The 17,677-nt window shown below is 43.9% G+C and overlaps 2 protein-coding genes across 2 annotated transcripts; one reads left to right on the top strand and one right to left on the bottom strand.

Annotated features, from left to right (window-relative positions):
• Positions 1-9,799: 9,799 nt before the first annotated feature.
• On the top strand, positions 9,800-11,496 carry LOC113284537 (1-aminocyclopropane-1-carboxylate oxidase homolog 1-like). Its single transcript, XM_026534037.1, has 3 exons — positions 9,800-10,559; positions 10,685-11,003; positions 11,120-11,496. The coding sequence occupies exons 1-3, from the start codon at positions 10,015-10,017 to the stop codon at positions 11,378-11,380; spliced, it is 1,125 nt and encodes a 374-aa protein (XP_026389822.1). The 5' UTR covers positions 9,800-10,014; the 3' UTR covers positions 11,381-11,496.
• Positions 10,223-14,023, bottom strand: LOC113284530 (pentatricopeptide repeat-containing protein At3g29230-like). The gene is made up of 3 exons (XM_026534024.1): positions 12,035-14,023; positions 11,756-11,909; positions 10,223-10,342 (listed from the first exon to the last, which is right to left on the bottom strand). The coding sequence occupies exon 1, from the start codon at positions 13,729-13,731 to the stop codon at positions 12,403-12,405; it is 1,329 nt and encodes a 442-aa protein (XP_026389809.1). The 5' UTR covers positions 13,732-14,023; the 3' UTR covers positions 10,223-10,342; positions 11,756-11,909; positions 12,035-12,402.
• Positions 14,024-17,677: the final 3,654 nt, after the last annotated feature.

The following is a 17,677-nucleotide window of genomic DNA, read 5'->3' as shown; positions in this document are numbered from 1 at the left end:
TTCTGCTCGTGAAAGCCTAGATTGAAGAGTTGCGGACACAACGGAGAATAAACAAGGATGTTAAGTCTGCGACTTACAGATCACATCGTGAATCGTTTCAGGTTGCCTAGCGAGATACTTCCTTCGGTCGGGTGTCGTTTGAGATCCAGCGAGCGTTGGATGAAGCTGTCTCCGCTCGTGATGCTGCTAACCAGTTATTCGCGGACTCTTTGATGATGTTAAATGCTATAGACCGTGCAATCTCCGATTGTCATCTTTGGGTTCCGGGTCGGGCAACTCCCCCACTCCTTGGTCATACGCTAACTTTAGCAGCTGCGTCCACGCTCGTTCCTCATCATTATCTTGAGGATGAGTTGGCTCGTTTGTTGATTCTGAAAGAGGAAGCGGGCTTATTATGGAAGCTCAGGTTGATTCACCGGGATAAGATGCGCAAGGAATACGATAATCATGGGGATACTCTTTCGATTGCCCGTGAGGTTGGGGTTGAAGGTAATGTATTCCAGGACATCCTTGATTTGGTGCATGAAGCCGACCAGGATCTTTGTTTGGCTACTGCGCAGCAGGAAGATGGTCGTCTGATGGTAGAATCCTTGGATGCTGACATCTCTAGGTGTCGAGCGCTACTAGCCGATTAGGTTGCACAACCTTCAAATGTTTAGTTCTGTTGTTGTTTTCTCCTGTGTTAGCGAAGTTTTCGCCTTTACTTTTTGTTAAGTTGTTTGTTTTTATGCAAATATATCGCGTCTTTGGCTTGTCTGTGGTCTGTTTTTATCTTACAAGGTTGTTTTGTGGGTCAAACGTTTATTGAACGCGTCGGCTCCTTTATTCCATTCCCTCTTTCTTTTAGATGGCTCATGCGCCTACCCCCCTTTTTACGGGGTGGTGGGTGGGGTGGTTGTTGGGTAAACGCGCCTACTCTCTCCTCTTTTTCTTATCGTAAATGGGTGATGGGTGGGTCGGGCGTTAGTTAAACGCGTATACTCCCCCTTTTTTTTCTTATGGCAAAGGGGTGATGGGCGGGGCGGGCGATATTTAAACGCTCCTACTCCCCCTCTTTTGTCTTCTGGCAAGGGGGATGGGCGGGGTGGACGTTAGTTAAACGCGCCTACTCCCCCTCTTTTGTATTGTGGCAAAGGGGATGGGCGGGGCAGGCATCAGTTAAACCCCCCTATTCCCCCTCTTTTTTCTTATGGAAAAGGGGTGATGGGCGGGGCGGGCGGTATTTAGACGCGCCTACTCCCCCAGTTCTTTCTTTTTTTTTCTTTTCTTATGGCGAAGAGGTGATGGGCGGGGAAGGGCGATACTTAAAAGCGCCTACTCTCTCTTTTTCCTTATAGCAAAGGGGTGATGGGCGGGGAGGGCGATATTTAAACGGGCTTACTCCCTCTCTTTTTTCTGATCTCAAAGGGGTGATGGACGGGGCCGGCGTTGGTTAAACGCGCATATTCCACCTCTTTTTTCTTGTGGCAAAGGGGTGATGGGTGGGTCATGGGTTAGTTAAACGCGCCTACTCTCCCTCTTCTTTTATGGCAAAGGGGGTGATGGATGGGGTGTGCGTTAGTTAAACGCGCATACTCTCCCTCTTTTTTCTTATGGAAAAGGGGTGATGGGCGTGGGGGATATTTAAAGGCGCCTACTCCCTCTCTTTCTTCTTATCGCAAATGAGTGATGGGCGGGGCGGGCGTTAGTTAAACGCGCCCACTCCCCCTCTTTTTTCTTGTGGCAAAGGTGGTGATGGGTGGGGCGTGCGTTAGTTAAACGCGCCTACTCCCCCTCTTTTTTCTTATGCCAAAGGGGTGATTGGAGGGGTGGGCGATATTTAAGCGCGCCTAATCCCACTCTTTTTTCTTGTGGCAAAGGGGTGATGGGTGGGGCGTGCGTTAGTTCAACGTGCCTACTCCCCCTCTCTTTTTTCTTGTGGCAAAGGGGGTGATGGGTGGGGCATGCATTAGTTAAGCGCGCCTACTCCCCTATTTTTTCTTGTGGCAAAGGGGTGATGGTTGGGCGTGCGTTACTTAAACGCGCCTACTCCCCCTCGTCGATCAGGCGCTTTTGGCTATCATGAGGTTTTTGTAGAATTTGTCAATCGGTCAAGCGCCTTTGGCTGACTCGAGACCTTTGGTATACTTTGCAGTCGATCGGGTGCCATTGGCTAACTCGAGACTTTTTGTAGAGTGTCTATCGATCAGGCGCCTTTGGCTAACCTGTGACTTTCTGTATGCTTGTCAGTCGATCAGGCGCCTTTGGATGACCTGAGACCTTTTGAAGTTTGTCAGTCGATCAAGCGCCTTTAGCTAACCTGAGACCTTTGGTAAAGTTTGTCAGTCGATCAGGCGCCTTTGGCTAACCTGAGACCTTTTGTATACTTTTCAGTCGATCAGGTGCCTTTGGATGACCTGAAACCTTTTGTAGAGTTTGTCAGTCGATCAGGCGCCTTTGGCTAACCTGAGACCTTTAGTAAAGTTTGTCATTCGATCAGGCGCCTTTGGATAACCTGAGACCTTTTGTATACTTGTCAGTCGATAAGGCGCCTTTGGCTGACCTGAGACCTTTTGTAGAGTTTGTCAGTCAATCAGGCGCCTTTGGCTAACCTGTGACCTTTAGTAAAGTTTGTCAGTCGATCAGGCGCCTTTGGCTAACCTGAGACCTTTTGTATACTTGTCAGTCGACCAGGTGCCTTTGGCTAACCTGAGACCTTTTGTAGATTATTGTTCATGCGAGGAGTCTTTTCGCAACTTACTTTATCTATTGCAGTGGGTGCTTACATAATATCACTTATGCGTAGAATTTTTCAGCCATTTGCCATTGATGGGGGTCTTGACTTTAGTCCCATTCATGCGTCGTAACTTATAGTATCTGTTTTCTGCCGCTTTTGGGATTGTGAAAGGACCTTCCCAGTTTGCTGCGAATTTGCTCGTGCTGGCATTTCTTTACACGTGCGGGGAGATTTTCAGGACTAGCTCTCCGATCTTAAATGACCTTTCTTTCACGCTCTGGTTGTAGTAGTTAGCCGCGCGTTTTCTGTAGGCTTCTGCGAACCTTTCTGCCCGTGCTCTTCTTTATTCTACGGTGTCTAGGTGGGCGAAGCGGCTTACCTCGTCTGGGGTGGTATGGCTGGCCTATTCCTACTCTCGCAGACGGAATTGCTATTTCTGCAGGTAGAATTGCGTCCTCCCCGTAGACCAGTGAATAAGGAGACGCGCCTGTAGAACTTCGTTTAGAGATCCTGTATGCCCAGAGTGCCAAAGGTAGTTGATCGTGCCATTCTATGTGGTGATCATATATTAGCCTGCGGAGGATGCGGATGAGTGTTTTATTTGACACCTCCGCTTGTCCATTACCATTAGGATAATATGGGGTAGACGTGTGCAGCCTCACATTGTATTGTTGGAGTAAATCAATCACATCCTTGTTTACAAATGATTTTTCGTTATCTGCTCTGATTATCATGGGCGCGCCAAATCTGCAAATGATGTGTTCTTTGATAAACGCCGCTATCGTTGCTCCAGCATCATCTTTGACAGGTATGGCTTCGACCCATTTGGACGCGTATTTTGTTGCAGTTATTATATACTTATGCCGTTTTGAGGATGTCGGGTTGATTGGCCCTATGAGGTCGAGTCCCAAGCTATGAAATGGCCAGGGCGTTACTATACTGTGCAGAAGTGTGTGTGGTGCTTGGATCAGGTTCCCGTGCTTCTGGCACTGGAGACACCTTCGAGCGTGTTCCGCAGTATCGCTTTCCATGGTAGGCCAATAAAATTCTCCTTTATATAGTTGTAGGAACAGCTTCCGCATCCCTTGGTATTCTGCGTCGTGGGTTCGAGTCATGACTTCTAGAGCCTCTTGGCTCGACAGACACCGTAGCACAGTATTACCATAGCTTCTTCAGTAGAGAATGCCTTCATGTATAAAGAAGCGTGGCGCCTTCTTTTTTATTTTGAGAGCCATCTGCATGTCACTAGGTAACTTCCTATGCTGGATAAAATCCATGTAGGGCTTCCTCCAATCCAGTTCTTCGACCGTACATACTTTCGCGGGTCGCGGTGGAGCTTGACAATCGGCGCAGCTATCCTGGAGTGTCGCCGCTTGCGCCGACATACTCGGCCAATATACACCCATTCTATGAAGTTTTCTGTATAAATGGACAGCGCCGGTTTGTCTGCACGTTTCTGAATGTAATTCTTGTAATAACTTCTTTGCTTATGCATCTGGCAAGGGATCCCCCAACTGCCCTGTAATACAGCGTGCCTTGGATCATTACAAATTGTTTAAGAGTCTGAGTAGGGATCACTTGCTCTTCGTCCATTCGTGTCAGATCTTCGATGTACACCCTTCTCCAGTCGTCTGTTTCTTCGAAGGAGAGGTCTTCTTTCCAAGTACTAGGTAATCCTTTCTTTCGTATAGTGATCGTGCCCTCTTCTTCGTCGTTTAATGGTACTTTACTTGCTAATGTTGCCAGGGCGTCTGCGTGCTTATTTTTACCCATGTCGGTGTGATCTAAATTCGATCCCGTCTGGTTTATCAACCTTTGGGCTTCTGCTCGGTAAGCGCCAGGTGCGGCTCCTTGACATGGAAATTGTTGTTACTTGGTTGGTAACGAGTCGAGAGTCACCCTTAATTTCGACGCCACCAAGGTTGAGTTCCTTTGCCAATTGAAGACCCAGAATCAAGGCTTCATATTCCTCTACATTATTGATGCATGGGAAGTCTAGTCTGAAGGAGTAAGAAAATAACTCTCCCCCTGGGGCTTCGAAGACTACTCCCGCTCCTCCGACAGATCCATGAGAGAACCCATCGAATAACATGGTCCAAGGCTTGTCGAAATCGGCGGTCGCGACTTCCCCGGGTATATGTTTGTGCACTTCGTCGTCCCCTGCTCCTGGGAACATGTCCATTAGGTCATCTATCGCTTGTATTCTTACGGAATTGGATCGTTGGTACTTGAGTTCGAATTCCGACAGTTGGAGCAGCCACCGGGCGGTTCTCCCTATAAGGACAGGTTTCGACGCCAGGTAGGCTATTGGGTTTGCCGCCGCCACTACAATGGTCTCATGCGTTAAGAGGTAAGGGCGCAACTTTTGAGTTGCGCATATGAAAGCCAAGCACGCTTGCTCTACACGCGGGTATCTCAATTATGCATCGCGTAGAACCCGGCTTACGTTATAGATGGGTGATAGTTCAGTACCCCCCATGTATTGCGCGAGAACCGCTCCAATCGCCGAACTGGTGAACGCCGTGTAAAGGTAAAGAGGGGCGCCCCGCACTGGAGGTCTAAGGACCTTTGGGCTGACAAGGCATTGTTTCAATCTTTCGAATGCGGTGCACTGCGCTTCCCCCCCACTCGAAAGGTACACCCTTCTTTAGTAAAGGGAGGAACACAGTCATTATCTGTGCTAGACCAGGGACAAAACGTCGTATGTACGATATTCGTCCTATGAAAGCCTGCAATTCCTTTGTATTTGTTGGTGGCGTCATGGTTGCGATCGCCTCGAATTTGCTTGGGTCCACTTGAATTCCCTCACTAGTAACCACGAAACCCAAAAATTTCTCGGAGGAGACTCCGAAAGCACACTTAAGTGGGTTCATTTTGAGTTTAAATTTTCTGCATCTTTCGGAGGTTGTCGTTAAGTGAGAGATGTGATCCTCAGCCTCTTCTGTCTTGACTACGATGTCATCGACATACACCTCTACTATCTGATGCAGCAGGTCGTGAAATATGGACGTCATGGCGCGCTGATATGTGGCGCCTGCGTTTTTCAACCCAAACGGCGGGGTCCATCTTTACTTGGTTGTACCCGCTGAAGCCATCCATAAAAGTATACCTCTTCTTCTTCCCAGTCGCCTCCAGCGTCATGTCGATATTTGGTAATAGGAAGTCATCCTTTGGGAAAGCGCGATTCAGGTCCCTATAGTCTACACAACACCGAACCTTCCCATTTTTTTTTGTTACTGGCACGATGTTGGCCAAACAGGTGGGGTGTTGTATTGGCTTGATGAATTTGTCTTTGAGTAGCCGCTCAACTTCCTCCTTTATCGCGAGGGCGGTTGCTCTAGGAAATTTGCGACTTCTCTGCTTCATAGGATTGAATTCAGGCGATACTCCTAGGTTGTGTACTACGAGGTCGTTGTCTAGACCTGGCAATTCATCATAGTCATAAGCAAAGACGTCCTTGTATTCTTTAAGCAGCGAGATTAAAGCTTCCCTTTCCTCTTTGTCTAAGTTCTTGCTTATCATAAGGGGACGCTTGTCCTCTTGTGTTCCTTTGTTGATTTCCTCCATCTCATCCACTGTGTGGTCTTCTAGCGCTCGCTCTTCTTCAGTTCTTATAGTGACGCTTGCTAACTGATCGCATAACTCCTGATCATCAATGGTGCTGTAGAGGAGCTCCGCCAGGTCTTGTATCGTATTTTCATCGGGAATTTGCGCTTCACTCATCGAGTCATCGACATGGTTTTTCTCTTTTGCGGATATCCCCTCGGCTAATTGCTATAATAGGTACACATATCCTCCGTCAGGCCTGGAAAAGCGCTGAAAACTGGGTTCTTCACCTTGCTTTCTTTTCCTGTCGGTCGGGAACACCATTCTTGATGGGATGAACACAGATTTGACTGATTCTGGTTTTTCCACATCTTCCCATTTTGGGAGCGGCGTGAGCCTCGCGTCAGGCACTTCATCCTTTTCTTTTGGTTCATCATAAAAGATGGCGTCCGCCATTTATGCTTCCTCCGGGTCGAAAGGGTTGCTTGTGGCGGGGATCCGATACTGCTTGCCTCCTATGTTGGTTTTCACACATTGATGGTACGTTGACGCAACTACCTTGTGATTGAGCATCCAACCGCGTCCCAGCAGTACGTGGAAGGTGGTATCATATTCTAAAACATAGAAGGGGGTAATTCCTCGGATAGTTCCGACCTTCATTGCCAGGTTAATGATACCAATAGCTGTTTGGGTGTGCCCTCCGAATCCTTTTACTGTAATGACTCGCATTTTAATTGAAGATCGCTGCACGCCTAGGACGTCGAGTGTGTGTGTTGAGATCAGATTTAAAGACGCTCCCCCGTCGATGAAGGCCCTCTTTAGAGGCAATCGGTTGATGTGGACAGTGATATATAGCGGTCTGAGGTGTTATCCTGGGTAACAGATGTCTTCGTTAGTGAATACGATTGCCTCCTTGGGAAGCAAAACATAGGGTCTCCCCGCTGCTATGGATGTTATGAGTTTAGACGCTTCCTTGATTTGATCTTCGCTAAAACCGAGCGAGTCGAAGAATTGTTAGGCCAACATTGTCTTAGAAAATTGGTGTACTACGCCATCAGTGTTGACGAAGGTGGAGTTTTCCAGATTTGCTTCGCATGCTTCTTCTTCTTCTTCTTCTTCATCCTCGACCCAAGGTCTCCAAACATCTCCGCTTGGGTCGTGGGCGAGCATCATTACATTATGCTGGACAGTGTTGCTATTTTCCGCCTTGTTCATTTCGATTTCTCCTATTTCCAGTTTCTTTTGGAACATCCTCCGTAGGTTGAAGCAGTCGACCGTAGGGTGTTGTATTCTCCGGTGGAAGTGACAGTATCGGGCGTCATTCTTGTCGAGAGTGCTAGGATCCGATTTTGTTGGTGGCAACTGGGTTTCCTTGTTTTCTATCCATTGCTCTAAAAGGCCAACGATTTTTTCCTTACTGCAAGGCAGGGGTGGTGGAAGCGTTTGCGTTCTCCAACCCTCGCGGTTGTTGTTTGGGAGAGTGTTCCTCGGCGCAGTTGAGACAACATTAATCGAATTTTGCCAAACGTAATCCGAATTCGGTTCTTGAATGCAATCGGCTATTCTTTCCGCCGCCTCTTCTAACTCCACAAACGTAGGGAAGCGGAAATTTACCAAATTCTTCTTGAAAGATGGGTCATCCCTCGGACGCAAATTTCTACTAGTGCATCCTCATTAACGTCTTCATGGCAGTCGAGAGCGAGAATGCGGAATCTAGTGATGTACTTTCCTATCTCTTCGCCTAGGCGTTGGTTGCACTTGCTTAGGTCTATTGTTGTAACTTTTCTCTTTGCTGAATAGAACTTCCTAAGGAAAAGCGTTGACATAGCCGACCACGACTGTACACTTCCCGGTTTTAGATTATCATACCAAGAGAACGTTGTGTCAACCAGCGATTTCGGGAACTCCCCCAGACACAGTTTTTCGTCCGCCGCGCGATCATTCATTGTAGATAGAAATCGACTGAGGTGTTCCCTCGCGTTTCCCTGGCCATTGTAGACTTTGAATTTTGGAGAAGTGTAATTTTCGGGGTACTGATATTCAATGATTTCAGAGGAGTAAGGGCTCGCCATGAAGTTGTAGTTGTCTTGTTTTACGAGTCTGTAGTTTGATTCTAAATATCTTGCAATCGCCTCTTGTGTCATAGCTGTAGGTTCGTCTTCTACTTCTTCCGCGTCCTCTGTCGTCTTTTTTTCATTTCTTCTCATGATGGCTGCCTTCATGAGTTTCTTCATCTCTCGCTCCCTCCGTACGTGTTCTTCCAGTTATTTTCGCATTTCGTCGAGAGAAGGCTCAGTGGGCGGTATTCCTTCTTCCTCGTGTTGTTCGTCTCCTCCAAGCGGAACACTTGGCCTCTTCGCCTGTGTGATCGGATCTGTTACTATTCCTACCCTTTCTCCTTCTAGGTTGATTGAGGGTATGTTTAAGTTTCCAGCCGCGCCTGAGCTGGCGCCTTCTGTGTAGGTCATTGTGGACTAGGCACGAGCCTCCGGATGTGGTCGCCAAACGTTAATACCCAAATTTCGGTCTAGGTTCTACCCGTCCTAGCTATCACACACAACCTCACAATTCCAATAATAATAAGAGAGAGAGTCCCCTTTTCATTGTACCTTGTCCTTTCTTTTATAGGCTTTCCCAAAAGCCCCTCATTTTATGACATCACGCCATGTGTCTTAATACTTCTTAATTACTTTTAATGCCACTCCTTAAGCTAAACCCTTTCTTCTTTGTTAATTCCTTCTTAATCCCTCAATCCTTTTGGGCCTTTTCCACCTAGACTTGGGCTTAGTCCCCAAGTCTCCATGCCTTAACCCAAGTTTGTTATCACTCTTAAGGGTACCCTTAACCCGTTAAGGGGAGTATTATTCATGTATCAACAATTAATGACGATTCTAAGTGTTGTCATTGTTTTCATGATGACTTTAAAGTGTCGTTAATGTTTTCAGTGACGACTCTAAGTGTCGTTAAAATTTTCAGTGACGACAATAAAGCGTTGTTACTGTAGAGTCGTCATTAAAACAATAAAGACACTGTAGAGTCGTCACTGAAAGTAGTAACGACACTAGAGTCGTCACTGAAAACATTAACGACACTTCAGAATCGTCATTGTTTTAAAAAAAAAAGTAAAAAGATACCATGACGAATTTTCATACAAATCTGAGAAAAAAAATTGCAAACGGAAAATTTGAAAAGAAAAAATTAAACTCTAATTAAGTTAGATTAACACTAATTAAGTGAGATTATCACTAATTAAATAAGGGCGTTTTAGCCATTTAGAAGAAAATTTGATAAGGGGTGACCCAAATTAGGATAGGGTGACCTTTTTTGTCCTCTAGTGGGAGGCCCCTATGTATTCATGGCCCCAATCAAACGAGGATGTTTTAGTGTATTGTACTTGCCAGATTTGTATTTTCCTTCCATTTTGTAATCTTCTCCGTTATCATGTGCAAGATATATGCTTCTTCTTTCCATTCTCCAGAAAAAATCCCATGCTTTTTATCTTTTGCATCATCTTTTCTTAACTTCATCTCTACTTTCAGACTCTCAATAAGTGGGTGATGTGGAGTAACTTGTCGATATTGAAAGTAGGCACAGGGGAAAAAAGCGTGGGAAGACCAAACATCACCTATTGTATAGCTACTAGCTAGGTCCATCAAACGAAATATATTCTACAAGAAATTCATATTACAAACAGAACAGTCTAAATTTAATAACTGCCAACATAGAGACTTTGAGGTAGATCATTCAAAGGTATGGAGATTACTGGAGCTGGAGAACAGCAGTCTTCCTACGATCGTCTTAAAGAACTGAAGGACTTTGAAGAATCAAAAGCAGGTGTGAAAGGAATAGTTGATGCTGGAATTGTAAAGATCCCTCGAATGTTCGCTCGACCACTGGATGAGCTCACTGAAGAGTTGGATCATATTGAAGATGAAAACAGCAATTTTGAGATTCCTGTGATTGATATGAAAAGCGTGGATCCAGATGACCATCACCGACGCAAGGAAATTATTGATGAAGTTCGACACGCATCGGGGACTTGGGGTTTCTTTCGGTTGGTGAACCATGGAATTCCTTTAACTGTAATGGATGAGATTATTAAAGGTATCAAAAGATTCCATGAGCAAGATACAGAGATTAAGAAAAAATATTTCTCAAATGATCCCAAAACAGGATGCATGTTTCATTCTAATTTTGATCTCTATGTATCAAAATATGCTAACTGGAGAGACAGTCTAAAATGTAATCTATTATCTCCTGATCCTCTTGATCCTCAAGAATTGCCAGACACTTGCAGGTAATAAATAATCTACATTCTATTAACAGTTACTGCTATTTTATGCTCTGTCATCAAATCCAATTTTGTTCTTTACTGCTATTTTTGTTATTCGCAAGCTGATATATCACCCATTTAAATTTCAGAGATATAATAGTTGAGTATTGGAAGCATATTATGAAGTTGGCAAATACAGTTACTGGGTTGTTATCAGAGGCTCTAGGATTAGAACAAGACCACCTTCAAAGGATTTTTACTGATTTCTTGGTACTTAATGGTCTATACTATCCACCATGCCCTGAACCTGAACTAACCTTGAGGACAAGTAAGCATTCAGACCCGAGTTTCTTTACACTTCTTCACCAAGATCATATTGGTGGACTACAGATCCTTCATCAAAATCAGTGGGTTACTGTAAAACCCATTCCGGGAACTCTAATAGTAAATATTGGAGATCTTCTTCAGGTAAATAAACGTTTCTCACTCAGAAGCTAGAACCAATCCAAATTAATTTATGTTCTACAGCCCTCATTATCTTCTGCAAAATTGCCTAAGTAGACTTACCTTTCCATTTCAAACAGCTTATCAGCAATGACAAGTTCAAAAGCGCTGAACACAGGGTACTAGCCAATCGCAGTGGACCAAGAATATCAGTGGCATGTTTTCTGCATGCAAAATCCAGTGACAACACAAAGATTTATGGTCCTTTGAAAGAGATACTATCAGAGGAGAATCCCCCTATTTACAAATATATTATGATGAAAGAATACATTGAGCATTACGCTAAGAAAGGACTTGGCGGTGTTTCCGCCCTTGATCACTTTAAGTTGTCTAGTAATTAGTTAATACAGCCTATGGGTGTCTATGGTTTTCTTTCTTGGGGTTTGTTGTAAGTGTCTTATGTTTGTTCAAGTGAACATTTTAGTTTCGTGTTATGCAATGATAAAGTAGTATTTTTCCAGAATCTAATGTACTATACTACGAAATAGAATAGCAAAACCACCACGACAAAGTAGCTATAGCCTTAAAAAAATTAATAATTGCAGCTAACCTTCAAACAAGACATAGAGCAAATGAAGTTGGATGACCAATTGGATAGACTCAATTGGATGACCAGCAAAAAGTTGGGATACAAATCATAGACATAGAGCAAATGAAGAACAGTAAATGCAAAATGAAACCATATCCTAGCAGCAAGTCTCATTTGGTTCACATACCTTCAAAGTGTGTCCATGTAGCAATTTATTTTGATAATTACTCTTTGTGCTTCGGATCACATCCTTGAACAAACCATTCACAGGCAGGATTACCAAATTTCACTCCTTAGCAGAGCATCTCCTAGAAGATGATGAGTCAACATCTGACATGGACCTAGATGAAATCAGATATTACAAGTCAGAAACTGAAGCACTCTCAATCAGTTTTAGACCCCCAACTGGACTCTTAAGCAACCGTACATATTACAAGTTTCTGTTTATTTGTAATTTCTTACTTACCATTCTAGAATCATCAAACATAGACATTGTTTGATGTAAAAAGGTCCCTGCTAGTTATGACCGAAAGAAAGAGCTGAAGTCCTTCGTTGGAAGTATGTAGTTTACGGGCCAGCATGTGAACAACCTCCATCAGCTGTGTGGCAGTCTTTTTCTTCTTTTAGGTCTACCTTGAAGTTTCCACGTCTTCAGTAAACTTGTCTACTAAACCATGAAGCCCTCTTGGTTAGCATTCATGAATTTCTTTAACCACTTATATCACTTATGCTGTTTCAAGATCAAACAGAAATACTTCTTTCCAGTTGAACAATATCTTTTAGCACCATCTATCTGCTCAAGTAATCCTCATATTTCCGTAATTCCAACTGTTTTCAACTGATCATGAGAGAACCTAAAGTTTTAAAGATCTCCATCCTATTTTCATGTTTGGTGTCCTCAACCAGAAACTCGTGAAATTCATTTTCCACTTGAATTGAGCTACTACCGGGAACTTTCTGGATTCCTTCCTTACTCATTGCTGCTCTAACACTGAAAACATCCTCCCAACGGCCGATCGATGCATTCAAATCTGAAATCATCGTTAAATAAGCAGGATTTGACGGCTCCAGTTCGAGGATCTTCTTTGTCACGACCTCTAACATCTCTCTTTGTCCATACAACTTAGAAAAACCAAGTAAATTAGCCCAAAGAACAGCATTTGGAATCATTGACATACTCGTAATTAACGTGTATGCTTCCTCTAGTTTCCCTGCTCGACTAAGAAGTTTGATCATGCATCCATAATGCTCAATTCGAGGAACAATGTTGAGCTGTTTCACCATTTGACTAAAAACCCGTTTTCCTTCTTCAACCAGTCCCCCATGAGTGCAAGCGGAGAGAACAGCAATGAAGATGACATCATCTGGCTGTATTCTTTCAGCACACATCACATCGAAGAGATCTAAAGCTTCTTTACACTTCCCATTAAAGGCTAAGCCTGCAACCATTGATGTGCATGTGATAATGCACTTCTTTCTCATCTGATTGAACATTGACATTGCGCTTTCAAGATCACCACATTTTGCAAACATGTCTATCAAGGCATTCCCTAATGAAGTAGGAATTTCAATATCCCACTTTTGAATATAAGACTTGATCCATTTTCCTTGTTCAGGACCACCTAGGTGGTTACAGGCAGAGAGAACACTCAAAAGAGTAGTCTCGTCCGGCTTACACTCACCATAAATCAACATCCTGTGAAAAACTTCCAATGCTTGATCAAAAATATGATTCTGAACAAAACCTGATATCATCGCATTCCAGGTAATGACATTCTTAACAGGCATTGAATAGATAAGGCTGTTCATTTCTCCAACATCACCAACTTTAGCGTATCCTGAAATCATAGCAGTACAAGAAACTACAGATTTCACCGCCATTCGATCAAAAATCAACCTTGCATTCTTCACATCACCATTCCTCGTATAACCAGAAATCATAGCATTCCAGGCTACTTCATTATCAAGACCCAACCTTGCATTCTTGGTCACAGCAATCCAATTTATCATCTCTTCAAACAACAACCTCGCCGAATCCATTTCTCCTCTCTTTGCCAAACCACTGATAACCAAATTCCATGAAACAGTATTCCTCTCTTCCACAGACTTAAACAACTCAATTGCCAGCTTCATCTCACCGTGATTCATATAAGCACAAACCATTGAATTCTAAGAAACAACATCTCTTTCAGACATTTCTTCAAAAACCTTTAATGCACTACCCACATTCCCACTACACTTGGAGTAGAAATCCAAAACAGTATTCTGAACAAAAACATGACCCCAAAATCCAAATTTCACAACCTGGGCATGTAATTCTCTCCCAGTATCAAGATCATCATAAGACTTACATGACTTAAAAAGAAATGTGAAGGTGAAATTATTAGGTGAAACCCTCATAGAACGATAAACAAAAAAATGCATCTTTCTTATAGTTTTCTGTTTACAGTAAATATTTTCGGAATGCCCCCACTGCTATACAAAAATTTTGTTTTTACAGTAACTTTTTCTAGTTACGGATTCTACTAGAAAAGGTTTGTGCGCAACACAGGATGGCATTGGTAAATGAGACTGTTTGATTTCAATAGAACAAGTAATAATGTATAAATTTTTACAGTAATAAAAAAAAAGTAATAATGTATAAATTTAATTTTTACCGAAACTTTTTCTTGTTACCGATTCTACTACAGAAGGTTTTTGCACAATACATGATGGCATTGATACTATTTTTTGAATTAGTGTAGGTACACGAAATAGGATTGCCACGTGTCATACCAAGTTAGGTAAGGAAATCCTAGTCAAAGATCCGTGTCAGTGACCTGTCAAATTAGTCAACATCAGAAGGCGAAATACAAATCTCAAGCGCGAGATAACTCTCCATCCCGAATAAAGTAGAAGGACCATCAAGATACTAAGGCGAAGTCACGAAAAGATTACTTGGCGAAGAAGATAAGCCAGAAGTAGGAGTACTATGGCGCAAGAAAAAGGACAGGTGTCCCGACAAGACCACGTGAAGTCAGCGAAAGGTGGGGAAAAACTTTATGGAATATGCTCCGGGCGAAGCATAAAGTAACCTCGACGAGATGATATGAGCTGTATGCCACTAAGGTTGCTTAGGCCTATAAATAGAGACCTTTGGACAATGTAAAAGGGAGAGATCTTTTGGAGAGGGAAAGGTCTAGCATAGGAGAGAGAGAGAGAGTTAGGGTTTCCTTGTAATTCATAGGCTGGGAGAAGGGATTAGGGTTTCCTTGTAACCCACGAATGTAACTTGTATTTCGCTTGAGATTAATAAATAAGTTTAAGTTCTAGTGTTTATTATGTCTTAGATCTTGCATATTCTCCATTCGGGTGTGTTGCTGGATTTCCAGTAATCACATTTTGGCGCCCAGAAACAGGGAACTTAGATTGGGGATTTATCCTCATCTAAGAGTTAGAAAAGGAAAGAAGTTATCTTAGAGATTGTAGAGATTATAGATCTAGCGAGTTGTTTGAAGTTAGGGTTGTAGATCTTGAGTTTTTACATTCGTAGACAAGGTTATGGACATAGAATAGGAAGAGATCTTGGAATTTCGCGTGGAGAGCAGAGAAAGATCGTGGAAGCTGAAGATTGTTAGATGACCAGGACACTAGATCGAGCAAGGCATGTGATAGCAACAAGAAGAAGCAAACGTATAGAGGCGAGGATAGGAAGGATGGAACGGGACAGAACATCAGCTGTAGGAGGCAGACGAGAAGAGAACCAGCGGCAGACGGAGGAAGATGGCCTCAGGGAAGGTTCAGTGCACACATCCGATACAGACACCGTTGTCGAGGAGGAGATGACTCGCGAGGAGATGGAAGAGAATATCGGAAAAGAAAACATGACGTTGGACCAGCTAAGGGAGACGCTCCATCGTGAACGAGAACGGGACCGAGACTTGGCGGAACAACAGGTACAGTTGGAAATGCATAATGCTAGGTTGAGGCAACAAAACCGGCGACTTAACGAAAACGTGGAGATGAATGCCATAGATTCGGATGGAAACACTGTATTTTCGGAGGAAGATGAACTGTGGAGAAGGAGATATGACCACGAGGAAGATGAAGGAGGTCGAAGAAGAAGACAACGAATGAATGAAGACGAAGAAAGTGACTTGAGAAGAGCACTTGAGATCTCACAATGGGAAGATCATAGGCATACATGAAGAGGAACAGAGGCAGGAGGACGAACTGCAACGTCAGGCGAACCTTATCCGAGACGAGGAGGAAAGGCGACGACCAGGCGAAGGGAGGCTTAGCGTGATGAGAGGTCGTCACCATGAGGAGGATGGAGGAAACTTGAACCAAGAATTCCTGAACGAGTTGAGAGACATGAGAGTTTTAATTAATAACTCACGAAGAGGTGGAAGAGTACAGTTAGCGGAAGCAATAAAGGAAGCAGATACATCACTATTCACCTATGATATCATGCATGTGGACATCCCGGAGAAATCCGTATTACCAACGTTTGCAAGCATATTCAGTGGATCGGAATGTGCAGTGCAACACTTGAAGCAATATACCCTTTCGCTGAGGCAATGGGGACGAAATGACGCAGTACTTTGTCGATATTTCCCCGCGAGCTTAACAGGGGAGGCATTAACCTGGTTTGATGGACTCCCGGAAAAGTCAATATCATCATTCAAAGATTTGCAGAGGATATTCTTGACGACGTATATAAGCAACAACTTGTTAAGACCAGGGATAGAGACATTGTTCAACTTATGGAGAAGGCCAACAGAAAGCTTATGGGGGTTGGTCACGAGATGGAGAACAGTGTGCAGCGAGTTAGCCGGGAGAGTTGATGAACGAAACTTCATCTTAGCCTTCGTGAATGCTTTGATCCCAACAGACCTGCTGTACACACAGATATTCATTATTCGAAACTCGATAACGATGAATGAGCTGAGGGAATACCAGGAGGAATACATAGCGTTGGAGGAAAAGCAGAGGCAGTTCAGCGAAATAACGTTGGCCCCAGCGAATGAAGGTAATTCTAGGCTATTAATACCAAGGACGGTGCACGCAGTAGAGGATAAACTCGGGCGAGGAAAGTGAGAGTCAGCAGTTCCCGTCCCAACGAAGCTTGTGGCCTTCTCGAGTGGAGATCAGGAGTGGATTGATCAACAGAGGTATGAGGAGTCAAAACGAAGAAATCATGAGTCACGAAGCTACAATACGAGATACCAACCTAGGAATAATCAGGGACCCAGATACGGGGAAAGGAGGCCCAATGGACCAATCTTTGAAGATGTGAAACTCCCACGACTTAACACAACTGTGGAAAAGTGTGGGAGGCAATAGTGTTGACGGAGGAAATCCCGCCCCCACCAAATTTCGGAAGAGATCCCCCACCAGGGTCTCGAAGTCATGAATTTTGTAAGCATCATCGCTTCCATGGACACCAAACAGGTGATTGCAGGAACGTTCGGCGAATTATACTTCACTTGATATACCAAGGGAAACTCGCGCATTTCCTATAGGGTTATGTGCCACCCCCGCCACCTCATGAGAATCAGCCAATATACCGGATCGAGATAGACCGAGGAAAGCAACAATTAAACTGTAATTCGATAATTCACGCGGCAATAAGTCTCCAAGACTTTCATGACAATGTGCTTAAAAGAGTACGCAAGAGGGATTTCGAGGGAAACGAAATATTCAGCGTCATAACGAAAGAGCCGCTAGAGGAATGGCAGAAGAGGGAGATAACCTACTCGGCGAAGGATGCACCTGATGGGGAAATTTCGCACTCAAATCCTCTGGCCGTGACCTTGGGATTCGGAAAATATTCCAGATGGGAGGAAGAGCAAGCTGAGGAAAGGAGAATTTGGGCAATAGACAAAATCTTAGTTGATACTGGGAGTTCGTTCGATATTCTCTTTTACCATACCTTTAGGACCATGGGATACAAGGACTCGGATCTTGTACCTTCTACATATAACATATATGGGTTCAATGGGGTAGCGTCTAAGCTGAAGGGGGAACTGACCGTGAAGATTCTCGTTGGCGAACTAGAGACGAAGGTCACGGTCTGTGCCGTAGATGTCGATTCTCCATACAATGCTCTCATAGGGAGGCCTTGGAT

Source organism: Papaver somniferum, chromosome 1 (genome assembly GCF_003573695.1).
Source record: "Papaver somniferum cultivar HN1 chromosome 1, ASM357369v1, whole genome shotgun sequence".
NCBI classification, from domain to species: domain Eukaryota; kingdom Viridiplantae; phylum Streptophyta; class Magnoliopsida; order Ranunculales; family Papaveraceae; genus Papaver; species Papaver somniferum.
This window is presented reverse-complemented; position numbering and strand designations above follow the sequence as displayed.